The sequence below is a fragment of the Gracilinanus agilis genome, chromosome 4 (assembly GCF_016433145.1).
Source record: "Gracilinanus agilis isolate LMUSP501 chromosome 4, AgileGrace, whole genome shotgun sequence".
Classification (NCBI taxonomy): domain Eukaryota; kingdom Metazoa; phylum Chordata; class Mammalia; order Didelphimorphia; family Didelphidae; genus Gracilinanus; species Gracilinanus agilis.
In genome coordinates, this window is record NC_058133.1 from 474,296,789 (window position 1) to 474,315,088 (window position 18,300).

The following is an 18,300-nucleotide window of genomic DNA, read 5'->3' on the forward strand; positions in this document are numbered from 1 at the left end:
GGAAAGAGGAGAAAAGAGGAGAGAAGAGGAGAGAAGAGAAGAGAAGAGAAGAGAAGAGAAGAGAAGAGAAGAGAAGAGAAGAGAAGAGAAGAGAAGATGCTTTTAGCTGCCCTTGGAGTCCATTGCTCTCTATCCGAGGAGCCATCTAACACTCACCCAGATAAGCAGCATGATTCTGCAGTGCGGTAGGGAATTCATCCTCTAGGGCTGTCCGGGGTGGAAAGAGTCGGTGGCCCTCTTTTAGCCACAGCACTGAGCCTCCCCAGTCATAGGCCCCCACCATTCCAAAGAGGATCCCATCCTGTGGGAATGGGGAAATATTGAGGAGTCATAGGGATCACTGAGGAGGCAAAGGGATTCACAGGGAAACATTCATCTCTAAGAGGGAAAAGGTAGCTATGGGGTCCTGGGGAGTTATTACAAAGAAAAATTCTCCTAGAAAGGATAAGAGCATTGAGAGCAGGTTCTGGAAGTCAAGTTAGATAGAAAGAGACTCAGTGAGGTTAGTGGGGCTGAGGGCATCTGGGTGCAGGGCTGCAATAGCAAAAGAGAATGTCTGACCTTTAGCTGATGAGTAGAGAAGCCAATCTGAGACATCTCTAGTCCGAAGGAGCTTTCGTTCTCCCCATGGGAACCTGGGATAAGAAAGAGCATCAGGAGAATAAAATGAGACAGAGACAGGATGCAGGCCAGGATGGTTAATGCAGACCAGTTTTGAAATACTCTCAATCCCAGTCTCCTCTGTCCCCAAGATCAACTCCCATTAAACTCATCTTTTTCAATGCCTTAAAGTTAAAGGAAATCAACTTAGCATTTGGGAACTTTCTAATTAGAGCTGTCCAAAAATGGAATGGACTACTCCTTCACTAGGGAGGTGAATTCCCTCACCTTCTATCTTGGAGTCAATACTATGTATTGATTTCAAGGCAGAAGAGTGGTAAGGGTGGGCAATGGGGGTCAAGTGACTTGCCCAGGGTCACACAGCTGGGAAGTGTCTGAGGTCAGATTTGAACCTAGGACCTCCCATCTCTAGGCCTGGCTCTCAATCCACTGAGCCACCCAGCTGCCCCCAAGGTACAGGTTTTCAAAGAGGGGCTATACAGGGATGTTGGGGATGAGTCTCAGGTTCTAGAGGTGGAATCAGAAGATCCCAGAGGAAGGTATCTTTCAGCCTTTCAGATTCTCAGATTCCCCGTCCTACCCTCCAGTCCAAAGATCCGGTCCCCCAGGGCATCCACAATGTCAGTCAGTGCAGCCTCATCCGTGACATTGAAGAAGAATCTCTCATCTGGATCGCTAGCAATGGTCCTGATTTCCCGAAGGAAGGAGCTGGGATCCCGTTGCCTTCGGATGTAGTGGCCCAGGACCTGGGTAAGGTTACAGATCTAGAAACTGGAGTTGTAATAGGATGGGGGATTGGGGGCCAGTGCAGGGAGGGTAAAGCTAGTGTTTGCAGTGGTGAGAGGTAGTTACTAGTAGCTGACAGTGTTCTCCTTTTTTCCCCCAAGTCCTCATGCCCCAATATATTTTTTCCATTCCCCAACACCTCCATCACTACCACCTCCATTTCTTACCGCAATCCCATATCGGGTCACTCTGCCAGCCTCACAGGCTTTGAGTGCTGCTGGAAGCTCCTCTCCATCATGAGATTCCCCATCTGTGACAACAACTAGCAACCGGGCAGCCTCTGGCCGGCCCCCTCGGGAAGGACTGAATCCTTCTGTGCTGGGATAGGAGGAAAGTTAAAGAAGAGATAAGACGCTGGAATCTTCTCTCTCTCTCTCTCTCTCTCTCTCTCTCTCTCTCTCTCTCTCTCTCTCCCCCCCCCCCATGGCCCAGACCAAACTAGGATAAACTGGGAGAAAGAGACAAAAATGAATGCAACGGGGGTCAAATGGGTCTGTGAGTCAGTGCTATAACTGTGTACCAGGAGCCATGGAGGGAAACAAAGAAAATAAGACTGAGTCTCTACCTTGAAGGGAGCTAGGCTCTAGCTGAAGATACAGGAGCTGTGCCATGGTGCAGTCTTCCCTCCTCCTCACCTGTCATACCCAATGAGTTAACCAAGCTCCAGAGAAGATTTTCCCTTACCTGTATTCTCCAATCCACTCCTCCCTACTTTCTTCCCACTGTCCTATCTTGCAACAGATCCTCATTATCAACCTCCTGACACCACCTCCTGATAGGTCTTCCTACCTCTACTCTTCCCTACCTCATCAGATTAATATTCTTTATGTATAAGACTGGTCATGTCGATACACCCCAAAGATTTCACTGGCACCCGAATGGCTGCCAAAGAAGGCCTGTTCTAACCCCCAGTAACTGTCTGCTAGTCCATCGCATAGATTGAAGTTAGTCTAATATAAGAAAGTACTGCATAATCAGTGGCAAAAGTTGTTCTCCTTACCCTGCCTATAGGCTGCTTTAGATTCTGGAGACTAGTTGAAGAGAGTTAAATCAGAAATTTGGGTGATGAACAAACTTAATGGCAGCTCTGTTCCTTGTTTATCCATGGGGTCCCATATGAGCTAATGGCCACTTGTGTGGGAGGAGGAGCCCCTGGGCTCAGAGAAATGTACAGATAAATGCTTTAGAGTCCATTCAAGGGCATGAGAGAGCAGGCTCCTGTCTCCACAAGTGTAGGCCCAATACATTTACAAAGCAGCAGCGGGATAAGTCAAACTGTCTTCTACCTCCTTTGCCCCCTCAACCAAGTATAATGCTAAAAGATTTCAAAGTAAAGATCTAAGAGCAGAGATAACAGATAGCAACTTGCTTCTCTATCAATGACTAACCTAGAATCCCTGGGAAATAAGGAAAATCATTGAAATATGACTGGTACAAATTAGAAATGAGATTTTTAATAGAGAAAATCCAAAGCCATACCTGGTGCTGCCCACCCATGAGTTGAGTTGACAATGTAAGAACTCTTTCAGATAGCTAAGTAGGGGCTCAAACAAAGACCTGAGAACTTTTAGTATTCTGTCTTTGGCCTTCCTTGGTTGACTATAAAGAATATTCTTTATTAATCTTATTGAGATATGTAAGTTTTGTGCATAAGTTCTCTTTTTTCCTTTCTTAACAAGTATGCTGGTTTATGACACAAATCACACATTTACAATTGGGGGGAGGGCCTGGAGGGAGGGAGAGAATTTGAACTCAAAATTTAAAAAAAAATGAATGCTAAAAACAAAAATTTTTTTTAAATCATCTAAGCTGCTAAATGTGGGAAGCAAAATAGTTAGAACTTGATCAATTTTGCTTTTTGTTTTAATAAAAATCTTAGCAATAATATCCTATCTAGTTAGGCTCAAATTTCTTTATAAGTTCTCCATGATGGGGTTCTATGCTACCTACCTATTCAGCCCAATCATATACTACTTCCCTCCACATACTCTATGTTTCAGTCGAACTGCATCCCTAGAACACGCCGTGTACCTTCCTTTCTAAACGCTTGTGTTTGGGTTATTTCCTACATCTGGAATGTATCCCCTACTCCATCTTCCCTACTCTGGATTCTCTTCTCTTTCAATATTCTTTTTCATGACTCTGATTAAAGGCCTTTTAAGATTGACTGGTTGGTGATTTTATCAACTCCATGAGGTTCAATAACTATTTCTATACAGAAGATTCTCAGATTTACATACAGTATCATAGAGCAAGGGGCCTTAGAGGTTATGTCCAATCCTCTCATTTTACAGATGAGAAAGTTTAAGTTTAAGTGACTTATCCAGATTAATGATTGTTAAATGTTCAGAGTGAGATTCAAACCCTGGTCTTTCTGACTCCAAATTAGGAACTCTCTCCACTATGCCCTATGTAATACTAATATCTCTCCTAAGCTGAAGTCCCATATCATCAACTACTTGCTGGGCATTTCTACCTCGATGTTCCATAGGCATCTTAAACGCAAGGCATCCAAAACAGAACTCATTATCTTTCTTCCCAAACCCACCCTTCCTCCTCATTTCTCTAGGGCTCTCTCCTTCTAGTCACTCCTTCTAGTCACCTAGATACAGCTTTCCCTTATGTCTCCTGTCCAATAAATGGCCACATCATTGATTATACCTCTACAACATTTCTCCAATTAACTTCTTTGTCTTCATTCAAACAACTTCAGGGGGATCTAAGATTAAAATATAGACTCTTCTTTTTTATCTTTAAATGTGTACCTATGTTTAAATGTACAGCCTATAGACAGAGTAAATAGAATAACTTTTGGCACTGATTATTCAGTACTTTTTTATGGACTAACTTCAGTCCTTGGAATGGGCAAGTAGACAATTACTGGGGGCTAGAAAAGGATATGTACTAGATATTCCAGTCAAATTGACCCATTTGTTCCCCATACGAAGCATCCCATTTTTTTGTCTCTGTGCCTTCATGCAAGCTGATTGTCATGCTTGAAATGCTGTCTCTTCAATGAATACTTGAAGGCATCACACTGCATATTGTTGTTTACCCTTCTACTACATCTGTTACATAATACGTGTATTGATTTGTCCATGGATTTCATCTTCCTCCCAGACTGTGAGATTTATGACAGCAGCAACCAGTTGATCTAGGCTTTGCTTAGGATTTTCCCTAGAAGAGTGTTCTACACATAGGAGACACTAAATATCTTTTGGTTGAATTGAAAGAATTAAACAACTGAGAAACACACTTACACAATGTATTGAAAAGTAGAAATGCTATATTACATTAGTACCAAAAGGATACAAAGGAAGGGGCTCAGGAACCAATGGTATTGGACAAGGAAAGCTTTCTGGAAGAAATTAGTTTTGAGCCAAATTTTGGAGGGGACAGTGAACACAGACTTTTGGAGAAATAGGGAGAGGGATGAACTTCTTCCGGATCAGCCTCTAGTTTATTAAATGCATCTTTCGGCTCCTTTAAAAACATCAGAACGTGGACACATCACCGGCCCTCCATGAGCACCTCTCCTGTTTGCCACAGTTCCTCAAAGATCACTGACAACTTTTCAGCAATTTAATAAACAGTTCAGCATCTCTCACCTAGCCTTCTTCCAATTCTCATTTCTGTTGAGAGTCCTGCCTTCAGCCCTGTAACCTCAGCGTCATCTTTGACTCTTCCCTCTCCATGCCCTCTAACCTCATATCCAATGAATTGACAAATCTTATCAGTACCTTGCTTTATATCTTGCCAACATCTTTTATACATGGCCCCTCCTCTGGCATTAACACTCACCACATAATTATTATAACAGCTTCCAAACTGGTTGCCCTGCCTCTCCAATTCCCCCTTCAAAAAAACTACCAGAATCTCTCTAAGACACATACCTGACTATGTTCGTTATTCCCCTGCTCAAAAACCGATTGTTTCAATGATCAAAGAAAAATTCTGAGTTTAGCATTCAAAGTCCTCAACAGTCTGGTTCCAACCTACCTTTCCAGTCTTATTTCACATTATTCCCCTTCAAGTATTCTACATTTCAGCCAAACTGAGCTAAGAGTTCTTGAACTCAGCATGACATCTCCAAGCTTTGTGTGGTCCCACAAGCTAAGATGTGCCTGGAATGTACCACTCCCTCTTCAGATCTGACTTTCTGATTCTTTACTTCCCATTCAAGGCTCAGCTCAGGTGTTTATTAACTTCCCTGTGTCGACTTTTGCTCCTTAAATATTGCCTTTGTCTGACTTCTCCTTTGTCCAATTCTCTCCCTGTCACAAAATATTCTTTTTATTCTTATCAGTGCACATGTTGTATTCCCCCCAATAGAATGTAAACTCTTTGGAAATATCTCATTTTTGTCTTCGTATCTCTAGCACCTAGCACAGTGCCTGGCTCATAGTTGGCTTAACCTCTCTGCTGAATTGAGTTTTCCTTAACAAAGGAAAAAGAAATAAAATGGGATTTGGGAAATTCTGCATTTTCTTTGTCATCCATTAAAACAAGATCCCATCCTCCCCAAATCTGGATCTCTTCTTTTCTGGTTGTTCTTGCCTCTAACACATATTTGTTAAGCCCTTCTTGTTTTTAGAATTTATCATGAGTCTCAGTTGAAGGACCCTATTCAGATTGCACAACTAAGAGGACAAGACTTCCATATTCAACTATTTGAAGGGACAGTAATATGGAAGATATAGTATTGATTTTAGGGAAGGAAGGGATCTTAGAAGTGATCCTTGAAAACCTCTTGTTTTTTAGTCCAGAGAACTGAGGTGACTTCCCCAAGGTCATACAACTAGTAAGTATCTGAGCCAAGATCTGAAACCAGATCCTTTGCCTTCCCAACCGAAGTTCTTTTCTCTAGCGAGCCTTGGACTTACTCTGCTTGGCTCCAACAGGGCAAACTAAATTAAACAGACAGAAGTTTAACAGAAGGTGAACTTCATCTCAATATAAGGCTAGACTGCCCAATATAGAGAGCTTTTAAAAAATGAGAAGGACTACCTCGTAAGGTAAAGAGCTTCCCATCACTGGAAATATTCAGTCAGAAAATGGACAACCACTTGTCAGTGATATAATGCAGGGATTTATATTTTGGGAAGAATTCGGAGTAGATGATCCCTAAGGTCCCTTTCAAATTTATAATTATTGTGGAGGCATCAAATAAATTAAATTTGTTGGGCTAGAGAAATATGGAGAAAAACTGACACCTGAAATAGAAACTTAGAAGAATTATGGGGAAAGAATTATTACAACTCCAAATTTACATTCTACTTGCTTCTATTTCCTCCCCACTCTCACTCCCCTATCAAAAAGCATAGGGGGGGGCAGCTGGGTAGCTCAGTGGATTGAGAGCCAGACCTAGAGATGGGAGGTCCTAGGTTCAAATCCGGCCTCAGACATTTCCCAGCTGTGTGGCCCTGGGCAAGTCACTTAACCCCCATTGCCCACCCTCACCACTCTTCCACCTAGGAGCCAATACATAGAAGTTAAGGGTTTAAAAAAAAAAAAAAAGCATAGGGGGCAGCTAGGTAGTAGATTGAGAGTCAGGCCTAGAAACAGGAGGTCCTAGATTCAAATCCGGCCTCAGACACTTTCCAGCTATGTGACCCTGGACAAGTCACTTGACCCCCACTGCCCACCCTTACCACTCTTCCACCTAGGAGCCAATACACAGAAGTTAAGGGTTTAAAAATGTAAAAAAATAAAATTAAAAAAATTTAAAATTAAAAAAGCATAAGCAATGGGTGGGGGGAGTGTCTGTTGTCTCCCAGAATCTCTCCCTGTTTCGTTCTTATTTCCTGTCCCCCAGGTCCTCCCATCCCCGCCCTCCATTATCCCTGCCCCACCTCACCAAGCCACCATTATTGCCTGCGCAGTGTGGGTTTCTCGTCCTTCTCTCCGGCTCAGATTCCTTGCAGCCCTCACGACCTCTTCCTTGGTCCGGAAATCTCCAAGTGACCATTCATGGACAGCAGTCTCCCCATACTGAACCAGCCCAACCTGGGGAGGGACAGCTTTGAGGATGCTTCTTCTGGCTGCCCTTGCCCAGGCACAAATTTCTGACTCCCCCTGGCACTCGGACTGCTCTCCTCACCTGAATCTGTTCAGGGTCTATGAACAGCCTCCCCACCAATCTGCGCAGGAAAGTCTGAACCTCAGCCCAGGGGTAGATGCTGTTGGAACCATCCAGGACAATGACCACATCCATGTATGTAGGGCAGCCTAGATTTTTGAGGCAGGGAATGGTGAGGCTAAAGGATATCAGGGCTAGTGGAGAGGCAGTGAAAAGAACACCAGTGGGCATAAGTCCAAGCTCTGCTTTGTAGTAGCTATGTGACCTTGGGCAAGTCCCATTTCCTGATCTGGAAAATGGGTTAATAATAACCCTTTCTTTTAAGTGTTTTTGTGAGGATCGAATAAGACATAAGTAAAGGGCTTAGCACAGAGCCTGGCACATAGTGGGTGCTTGCTCTTTTCCCTCCCCCCATCCTCTTCCCCTGGCTCACGCTGGGCAGTAGGAGCTAAACTCCCCCAGGGCCGGAATGAGGCATCCACTTGGGCACAGATCCCAGAGCTGAACACTGAGGTACCACAGGCACGAGACCACAGCGGGGCACAGGCCTGGGGAAGGAGAAACAGGGTGGAAATGTTATTCCCGGATCCCAGGGTAGCATTCCATTCCCCATTCTCAAGGCCCAGCTAGAAGTTACAGGCATCCCTTGTTCCTCCTTGGTCTCTCATTTGGTCCTTCCCTACCTCCTGCACTATTAACTTCCTGCCCCTCTCCTCAACAGACCCCCATAGGCTCCCCCCAGATCATTCACTGCCATGACCCCTCTCAGGGGCACCTCACCATGAACCCGCCATCCGCATCTATTTTCAGCAGTGACATCCCAAGGTGCATGTTCACAGCCCGACTTGATGAGTTTCCTAGTGGATAGTCACCTGGAGACGGTATTGAAGTTGGGGAACATGGGTTTGTGGGACATGAATTCATAAGAGAAGGAGGATTTAGGAAATCCCAGGACAGGATAGGAGAGTCTTACTGGGGAGTGGGGAGGCTAGGGAAACGAGGGGCCCAGAATAGGACAGAAGAGGGAAGTGGAAAGGGAGAGGCATCTCCTTACCCAGATGGCCCTTGGCACATGAGGCATTAGGCCATTCCTCCACAGGGCAGAGATAAACATCTCCTCTCCTGTCCCCTGAAGGTCCATCCCAAGGGGCACCCACCAATATCCTGCAGAACAGGGGCGGCAAGAACAGGAGCATGGGGAAAGATAGACTGAATGCTAGAGCCCTCAGTTGGTAACCATCCCAGGAAATCAGTTCAGCAACTTGTATTCCTCCCTTCAAACAAGACCCCAGATAAGCACTCCATCCCTTCTGAAAGTAATGAAATGAAAAATTCAAAAAATTGACAATTGAATGGGAATGATTTCTTTATTATTGATGGTTCACGTGGGATAATCTGGCCTAACCTAAGTTATATCCTCACTTCCCCACCGGTGTCCCTTTTATCAGCACCACCACAATCCTAACCCCTTCTTGGGTTCCTTTCACCATCACAGCCCCCCACATCTTCCCAGGCTTCCCTCACCATCGACGTCCTCCCCCCACATGCTGTAAGACACTGTATCCAAACTCGGCCTCTGGTGGTCCTGGAAATAGTCGGGGATGACTAGCGTCCAAGTTGAAGGGGGAGCAGAGCCCTGGGAGAGGGAGGGAAGAAGGGAGGGAGGCAGGATCAGTCATCAGGTCAAAGGCTAAGGTGGTTGGCCAAGGGAAGAAACTGCACCATGGCAGTGTTGGCCCAAGCCTGTCCATCCCTCTCCTGAATGTGGAGCTCTGAAACGAAGTTTCCATCCGTGTGTCTGGTGGCCAAGGGTACATTCTACCTTGTGTTTCTATCCAGATGTCCTGTTCATCCTGTCTCTGGCCCTTAGCCACAATGACATACCCAGCTGTGTCTTCATTCCCGCCCCCGAAATCGCTTTCACAGAATCAATCAGAAGGGTCAGATTACTCGCCCCCACTTCTCCTCCCTCCCTTCACCCAACCTGGACAGCTTTAACAAGGATAGGGGGCTGGGAGCTTCCCGCAGTGCCAGAAAAAGCCCCTGTAGACCTGAGCCTAAAGGGACCATGAAAGGACAGAGGGCTATCTGTCTCTCCCCATCATTCAGCGTTAGTGTGTCCTATGCGCACGCACACAGATTCCTGTGTCTTAGGTCTCAGCCCCGGAAACCTCAGTGGCAATTACCCGGGTGGGGCAGCCTGCCCACACACAAATTTCTCTCTCCCCACCGCAGGGGTCCCAGAGCCTGCCACCCTTCTGCCTTCCCAGTAAATCAACATCCCACCCCCTAACAAGGACCCTGTCCACTCTCTGAATAACTTAGTCCCCTCCTGGGGACCCCACAGAGGTGTCCTAGGGGGTCCCTGTGTTCCTAACCCAACCTCTCTCCAGGCTCAAAGATGGTAATTTGGGAAACACAGATTACAGGGGAAAGCCAAGATCCCCTCAAACCAAGGCTGAGCCACCCCCACCTTTTAGGGTTCCCTCCCTCCCATCCCTCCCCCTACTCTCTTCTGAACGAATGCCTGTTGGAACAAAAGAATGTCTTTAACATCTTTCATTCTAGACACTAGAAATCAGTAGATGGGATGGAAACTGCATGTGGCCCGCTGGTCCTTCTCAGGATGCTAGCACTAAGGCTCTGAGGGTGAGGAGCCACATGGGGGTAGCCAAGGGGGCACAGGAGGACTCTGGGCACCAGATCCAGGCAACTGGGCAAAGGCTCTCACCAGCACCCTAGATCTCCCCCAGTATCAACTTGTGAGGAGGGAGTAATTCCTGGCCACAGTCGACACAGACTTAGTGGCTCTTCTCAGAGCCCTGTCCACAGGGCTCCCATCAATGGGCTGTCCCCTGCCCAACGAAGGACACTTTTAGCCCTAAGGTCCCAGCCCCAAGCCCTCCCACATACCTCCCTTCCGACCAAACGGGTAACCTCCCTCACCTGCCAGGAGCAACAGGGGTAGGGTGAGGTGAGGGGTGAGGGGCAGCTCCATTCCTGGCCGTTCTTCTGGGTCTGAGGAGTTCTCTGTGCTCCTGTCCCGGAGTGTTTCTCTACTTGCCCTCCTGTCCCGCCCCCCTCCCATTGGCAGCTAAAAATAAAGTCGGACTGGCCAGGAGGAGGGATGCTGGGGAACTTGGAGGGAACTCCACACCAAAGCCAGGGGCCAGCGGGGCGGGCTTCTCGCCCTCCCCTGCTGCCCCCTGGCGGCCTCCTAGGGAAGGCCCAGCAGAGGCATCTACTCACCTCACCTATCCCTTGGGTCATTTGGTTTGTTTCCTGGCAGGGGGGGGGGAGGTTTGGGGATTCCCTAAGAGTACCACCAGAGGCAGAGACATCCCACTTCCCTGCCCCACAGAATAGGACTTATTCTGTCACAAGCTGTGGCTGCATGTGAATAAACTGGAGTGTTTTAGGAGCAAGGCATGGTTCAAGGGGAAAGTCAGTTCTCACACAAGGCTTGTGGAATCAAGCTCTGGACTTTATAGTTGTCAGCTGAGCCCCTGAAGACAGACAGCCTCTCTGTTCCTTTCGCATCTCTAGCACCGAGGCCGGCCCCCTGAGCAGTGCAATCAGTACTTGATGATGATGGCCAACACCACAGAGCTAGAGCAGAGGCCCCCAAATGACCAATCCAAAGGTCAATGAGCAAGACTCATCTTTAATCTGTTGCCCTTTGAGTTGGCCAGCGGGCAGTGGCTTTGGCCAGAGCTATTTACAGGTCATTGTACAGTATTTACAGTAGGATGCTGAACCCAGACAGCATCATAGGTAGGGAATGAGACTGGAAGGTAAAAGGGCCTGAGAAACAAAAGCCATGACCAAGAATACAGGAGTGAGGACAGAAGAGGAAGAAAAAATGGCACCAATGGACAAAAAGCTGAGGGGAGACAACTGGGCCATTCTCCATCCAGCCCATCGTCCTCTGTACCAAAAGAGGAATAGCTAAGGCATTATGGATCAAAATCCTGAGTCTCTCTTCTTTCCTCAAGGGAAAGGTACCTAGTAATGAAATAACTGGGATAAAGGATGAGGAAGAAATTAGTCTCAGAAACAAATCTGAGAGGGAAATTAGAAAAAAGTAAGATGATAACTATACATGTTTGTAATAGGGGTTTTTTCTTTCTCAATGGGGGAGTGGGAGAGAGAGGAGGAGGATTTTTATTGATTGAAAAAAATAAAATTTAATTTAAAATAGCAAGAAGAGACTCAAGAGACATAAAGAATCAGTGCAATAAGAGAGGGAGAGAATTATCCCATTGAACCCAAGGGCCACCCTTTATCCCCTAGTCATTCTTCATCTCTAATTCTTTTAACTAGAAGGAAAGTCAGGGTAACAATGGAACAAGAGAAAGAACCTGCCACCTCTCTCCATTTTCAGCTCAGACTCTCCTCCACCCTACAATTTAGTGTCAGGGCTTGAGTCGAAGCCAAGGACAGAGCAAGGTGAGGATAGATAGGATGGAGGACACCAGACCACAGAGCCCCACAACTCCAGGGCCACAACGCCACAGGCCTAGCTTGTCCAGAGGGATGAAGAGGTCACAAGTATTTCTGACCACATCTAGCAGGAGGGGAGGATGGCCTCGTAGAACCCGGGCGAGGAGAAGAACCTGAAGTCGAAGCTGCAGGGCCAGATAGGGCAGACTCCCTCCTGGGGCACTGCCCCCCACTGCAACCTCAGCTTCGCCACCTCCCAGGGTCCCTCCTGCTGAGCCCTTCAGCCGACGGCCACAAGTTGAAGACTCCTGCTCCATCAGTAGTCGGATCTCATAGGCATCACGGCTCAAATTCATGATGAGGGAAAATAAGTAGTACCTGGGACAAAGGTACAAAGTAGAAAGATCAGTATGATGGAGGGAAATCTGAGCTCATCCTCACATGATTAAGACATTTTCTTCTGGCTTATTGTGCTAAAAAAATCACATCAGATCACCCCCAATCACATGCCTTTTCCCCATTCTGGAATGTGTTCCTACTTTTTCATTACCAATTGGCATTCCTCAATACCTTTGAAACCTTGCTCAAAACTTAGGAAACATTCTGATACTAACCTCACCTAATTGGGCTCCCTGCTCTACCTAGAACTTCGATATCCAGTTTATACAGCATTAATAGGCACTGTTTTTCCTCCTACAAAAATGAGCCTTACTTGTTTCTAGTTTATATTTAGTCTCCGTAGCTACAGGAGATTCTAAGTTACTATCTAACTTCCTAGGGGAAAAGTCCCTTTCCCTGAATCTTCCAACCACACAGTAGGTGTGTGACAGATGCTTCTATAACTGAATTTCAATCTTTCATCTTTTTTTGTATTTACTCAACAGCACCTGGTATAATGCTCTAATTATGGTAGACACTGAAAAATTCTGCTTATTGGTACTCCAGAGAGCACCACCCACATGCACAGTTATGTCTACACTGGCAAATGACTAAGAAGGAAGTTTGAGATGGCAGGAGGAATAAGATGAAAGGCAGATATATAGAAACTACAAAGACCACAGACTAGGAAATAGGAATGATAAAGAATGAAAGGAAAGGGAAGGAAGGGTATCATAGCCAGAGTAGGCTGCCCCAAGTTTTTTCTTAGATCTGGGAGTTCATCAGTTCAGAAAGCTTCCAGTGAAGACCAATGCAGATCTGCACCTTCTCTGCATCTGTCTGCCTTACAGAGCTGCCTGGGCATTGAGTGGCAATAGGACAGAGCCCAGAGCCACACAGCCAATGTGTCAGAGGCAACACTTTACCCAGGTTTTCCTGACTCAAAGGTCAGCTGCTACAATTCCTAATGTCTTCTATTCCATAAAATCTTGGCATCTTTTAATAATAATATTAGACATTTTGAGTATGCCTTAAACACTGAAAATGACTTTATATACATTATCTTATTCTGACCTCATAAAAGATCCTTGAAGGTAGACAACTGTATTATTGCCCCAGTTTTTACAAATTGGGGAAGCTGTGGTTCAAAGTGAGTACATGACTTGCACACAGTTGCCTAGTCAGTGAGTCAGAGCAGGATTTGAATCCAAGTCTTCCCAACTGAGAATCTAGTATTCTATCCATAAACATCCCCTCGCCCACAGGAAGATCAGAATCAGTGGAATCAAGATTCAAATGGTTAAGGTGTGCTGGTTTGGGGTGGCCAGCTGTCACTGAAGGCTCATTTTCCCAGGTCTTAGAGAGAAGGTCCCCAAGGTGAGATGAAGTGCAAGAGCAGAGGAGTCTCTAACCTGAATGAACGCTGGGCCCATTTCTCCTGGTCCACAAAGGGAGCCAGCCCAGCCTTTCCAGCCCACAAGACGTTGTCACAGGCGAAGTACAAGGCTCGATTGAGATGGCTGACAGTGATGCAGAACCGAAGGACGACATCTGACAGATGCACAGCCCGTTTGGCGGACTCGAGGGCATCTGCTGAATTACCCAGGCGAAGAACTGCATGGGAAAAGGGTAAGGGGAGAGGTGAGACAGGAGAGGCAAATGCAGCAAATAAGAAGAGAGCTGAACAAGATGGCCAAGGGCAGACAAAACAAGCCTAAGTGACAGAGGCTGGCAGTGGGCAGTGAGGGGCAATAATATGAGCAAGACCCTTGTGCTCTGAAATCTTATATTTCTTACCAGGTAGTACTAGTTAAAACATCAACTGAAAATCTGTTATTTCAGCATTAGTCAAGCTTAAATTGCAGCATCGATCACCTGTACTAGATCTGTAATGTTCTAGACTAGGCATCAGCTTTGTGCTGCTCTGTTTTTATTAATTTCTCATATTGTTCTATATTTACTTTAGTTCTGAACTGTAAGATGTAATTAATTACCTATAGCTGTCCTCCAACGTACTACATCCCCATCCCTGCTCCCTTCATTGAAGAAAATATTACCAGGAAAGTTAGCAAAGCCTCTCTCACACTGACAAATGATGACAAGGTGGACAATGGGGAGAATATGAGATTTGCTTACTCAGGGCTCTGGCAGTCCAGAAGGATCTCCCAAACCTACACATACTCCTTATTCCTTACAACATACATGTCAAAGCCAAAAACATATCTCCACCTGAATTCGACCATGTCCATTTTCCAGGGTTTTGGGGAAAGGTGAAGATTTTTCTGGAATGGGAGATGACAAGCCCCAAGACCCTGCTGACCCTGATCCACAGAGAAGCAGAGCTACTACTCCACACTTGGTGATGCTACTTCATTATCTATTGAGCTAGCTACTGCACCACCCCTGAGAGCTGCTATTCTATCAGCTTCAGAGCTGCAACTCCACAAACTCAGAGGCTAATCCATCAGGCCAGGGCTATGGGGCTACTATAAACCTGGGGCTGCCACTCCATCACCCATTAAGCTACTCTATTAGTCACCAGGCTAATCCATTAGCCCCAAGGCTATTCCATCTGCTATTAGGCTGTTATATCACCTCAAACCTCTTCTTCAAATAAAATTCTTTTTTTAATGCTGATTTGCACTGCTTGAGTCTTACATTCTTGGGGCAAGACATTGCTACAAATTTGGGTATGTTTCTACAGCAACATGAGGCCACACTGGGCCCAAGAGCAAGCAACAGGACAAAAGTAAGAAGCAAGCAGAAGGTTGAGGAGAGTCAAGTTAAAGTTTCTTAATCTTTGAAAACTTAAAACTCTAATGACATTTTTTCCATTCTCTTTGGTTCACAGTTTGAATCAACCTCTCTTTCTCCTTCTAGTCCCCTACCTGTACTGTGCCTTCTTGCCACTTCAACTGGAAAACAAGAACGAGGGAGAAAAGCTAAGGCTGGAAAAGCATTCTTAATCATACAATGGGAAATAAATGGTGATCACAAAAGATAAACTAGGTCATTTCAATTACATAAAACTGAAAAGCTTTTGCACAAACAATATTATTAGAATTAGGAGAAAAGTTGCTGACCTGAATAAAAAATCTTTGCAGTAACAGTAAAGATCTTTGATAATAACATACACAAGATAAAGAGGGAATTGATATAATATATAATAACAAGACCCATTATAAGTAATCAAAAGATATGATGAGGCAATTATCAAAAGAATAAATTTAAGTTATTAACAAAAATATGAGTATTCCAAATCCCTAGGAAGAGAAAGGCTAATTCTCTCAGAAGGGAGGGATGGGGGGAGGGAGGGAGTGTGTGGTGAAGATAGATGGGTTCAGAAATAGAAAGTCAGGCCTGGAGATAGGGAGGTCCTGGATTCAAATCTTACCTTAGCCATTTCCTGTGTAACCCTGGGCAAGTCACTTAACCCCAAATGCCTAGCTATTGTTGCTCTTCTGCCTTGGAACTGATACAAAGTCTCAATTCTAAGATGGAAGGTAAGGGTTTAAAAAAGCAAAATAAAACAAGATTACCTCACAATCATCAGACTAGCAAAGATGACAAAAAACAAAAATGGTAAATGTTTCATTTGTTTGTGGAAAGACAGGCACGAAAAATGTATCATTGGTGGAGCTCCGAACTAGTCCAACCATGTAGAAAATCATTTAGTAGTAGAGTAGTTAAGTCACTAAATTGTATGTACCCTTTAATCCTGTGATACCACAACTAGGCATATATCCAAAAAAAGTCAAAGATAGAGGGAAAGCCTCCACATATACAAAAATATTCATAGCAGTACTTTTTTTTGTGGTAGCAAAGAAATGGAAGGATATGGGTCCCTATTGTGGGAATATCTGAAAAAATCGTGGCATATGAATGTAATGAAATATTACTATATTATAAGAAACATCAAATATGAAGAATTCAGAAAAACTTGGTAAGATTCCTATGAACTGGGCACAGTGAGGTAAACAGTCAGGTAAACAATTGAAGCAATGACCATGATACTATATAGGTAAACAACAACGAATAACCTCAAAACTCTTGTAATCAATGAGGAAGCCTGGTAGCACAAGGTATAGAAGGTTAGGCTTGGAGTGGGGACATGGGTTAAAATCTGATCTCAGACACTTCCTGGTTGTGTAATCCTGAAGTAGTCACATAATCCCATTGGACTAGCCCTTTTTCTTCTGCTTTGAGTTATTTCCACAGAAAGTTAGGGTTAATTAAAAAAAAAATCTAATCAATGCAATAACCAATCTTGATTGTCATGAGGTATGCCTATTCTCTTTTCCAGAGAAAGATGGTACTTATAGGTTTGGAATAATGATGCATGATCAGACATAATGTATTAATTTGCTTTGCTTAACTATATTTAAAAGGAAAGATCATGAGGTAGCAAAAAAAGTCACTGAGAAATGACAGATGTTAAAAAAGAAAAGAGCATTAACAAAATATTTTAAAGAGATTTTTGGTAAAACTAGTGAGGAGAGTTGGGGAGAAGAGCTGTCAGGAAGAGCCATGAAAGGAAGTCAAAAGGAATTACTGAATACTTGACCCCCATCTATTCAGAGAAGGCCTAAAAGAGCCACTTACGTTTTCGTCCAAGGCTCAGATGACCCTCCAACTGTCGGATTTGCTTCTGAAGTTCTGGACTTGCCCCATGTTTCTGCAGTGCATGACCAAGAAGGGAGCAGGCATATTGGGCAGCCCTATAGGAAGGAGGAGAGAGGAGTGGAGGTAGGGAGAGGGTGGTATGGAAATCAGACTGAAACACTTCCCTCACCAACTGACACCTTTCTTAAGACTTGCACACCCTGGGAGCTAGCTAGGTGGCTCAGTGGAGAGAGCCAGGCCTAGAGATGGGAGGTCTTGGGTTCAAATTTCTCCTCAGCCACTTTCTAGCTGTGTGACCCCGGGAAAGTCTCTTAACTTCCATTGCCTAGCCCGTATGGAATCTAAGATAGAAGGTGTAAGGGTTAAAAAAAAAAGAGGGAGTGCGAGGTGGTCCTTCTGTGTTCAAGTAGAGTGGTGAGATGGGGGTGTGCTTTGGCCAGGGGCTGAGGGAATAGCTGCACGGAACCCAAGGCTTCCCGGAGAATCTGGGGGGCTCCCTGGCTGATGGGGCACAGGGCACTAATGGGACACCTCCCCCATGGCCCGCGCCCCGGGTTAGAGTCCGCCGACTCCACCCCCGCGCGGCGGCTGAGCCAAGCAGGCTTCTTTCTGATTCCCCGCCCCTCAACTCCGCCCGGGTCACGTGGGCACGAGCCCCCTGAGGCCCTGGAGCGAACAGTTGGAGCGGTGGGGACCTGACGGTTCCAAGCGAGTCTACACCGCGCTCTGACCACAGCAAGCAGGGTCCGAGATCCTCTAGGAGGGGAGCCTGGTCGTCGGGATGTCCAGCCCTCCCCACCCGGCCCCCCGCCCATGCCTCAGTTTCCCCATCTGTCCTGCGGGCGGAAAAGAATCATTCCCTCACGACCGACCCCGCGCCCGTGCCCGCGTTCTGGCTCCGTGAGGGGTCAGTCTCTCCCGGCCTCCGTACCCGGGACTGACCCTCTCTGACCCCCGTAGCCCGAGCTGCCCGCTAAGGTGTCTGTACTCGCTCGCGCCCCCGATCCCGGCCGCACCTGCACAGGCGCTCCCGGGCCTGGCTCTGGGCGCTGAAGCGGACCCAGGAGTCCATGCCGGCGACACCGAAGTCCACTAAGCGGCTCTGCGGCCCCGTCCTGCCCCGTTGGGCCCCGTATCCTTTCCCCTTCCCACGCCCACCTCCGCAGAGCCCGACGGCACCGCGCGAGGGACAAACTGGGGAGCGAAGCGAAGCGCGCAGAGGCCCCGCCCCTCAGAGCCAAGGCCGGGCGGGGGCCCGCGGGGGCCCCGCGTCTCCGCCAGCGCCTCAGCTTCACCTTGAGGCTCGGACGAATCGGGACTCTCAGCCATCCCTCTCTATCCCTCTCCCCGGGGATTATAGCGCTACTCCC

The 18,300-nt window shown here is 46.2% G+C and overlaps 2 protein-coding genes across 4 annotated transcripts in view; both read right to left on the bottom strand.

Moving 5' to 3' along the window:
- The window catches only part of ITGA10 (integrin subunit alpha 10), a 20,526-nt gene extending 10,042 nt beyond the window's left edge, over positions 1-10,484 (bottom strand). Inside the window, exons 1-11 of one of the 2 annotated variants that reach the window (XM_044676077.1) lie at positions 10,433-10,484; positions 9,011-9,122; positions 8,541-8,650; positions 8,267-8,358; positions 7,920-8,034; positions 7,508-7,635; positions 7,265-7,413; positions 1,575-1,725; positions 1,202-1,367; positions 562-635; positions 157-301 (exon numbers count right to left, since the gene is read on the bottom strand). In XM_044676077.1, the coding sequence (XP_044532012.1) occupies positions 157-301; positions 562-635; positions 1,202-1,367; positions 1,575-1,725; positions 7,265-7,413; positions 7,508-7,635; positions 7,920-8,034; positions 8,267-8,358; positions 8,541-8,650; positions 9,011-9,122; positions 10,433-10,484 (1,294 nt within the window). The remainder of the gene's footprint in view (positions 1-156; positions 302-561; positions 636-1,201; positions 1,368-1,574; positions 1,726-7,264; positions 7,414-7,507; positions 7,636-7,919; positions 8,035-8,266; positions 8,359-8,540; positions 8,651-9,010; positions 9,123-10,432) is intronic. The other variant, XM_044676078.1, reaches the window with a different exon arrangement.
- A 646-nt stretch (positions 10,485-11,130) lies between these two features.
- On the bottom strand, positions 11,131-18,171 carry PEX11B (peroxisomal biogenesis factor 11 beta). 2 transcript variants are annotated; one of them, XM_044676079.1, is made up of 4 exons: positions 17,947-18,171; positions 16,910-17,025; positions 13,720-13,921; positions 11,131-12,307 (listed from the first exon to the last, which is right to left on the bottom strand). In XM_044676079.1, exons 1-4 carry the CDS (start codon positions 18,000-18,002, stop codon positions 11,902-11,904), a joined length of 780 nt encoding a protein of 259 aa, XP_044532014.1. In that variant the 5' UTR covers positions 18,003-18,171; the 3' UTR covers positions 11,131-11,901. The 2 variants fall into 2 exon arrangements, with proteins under 2 accessions (XP_044532014.1, XP_044532015.1); XM_044676080.1 differs by lacking the exon at positions 17,947-18,171 and adding an exon at positions 17,748-17,761.
- Between the last annotated feature and the right edge of the window lie 129 nt (positions 18,172-18,300).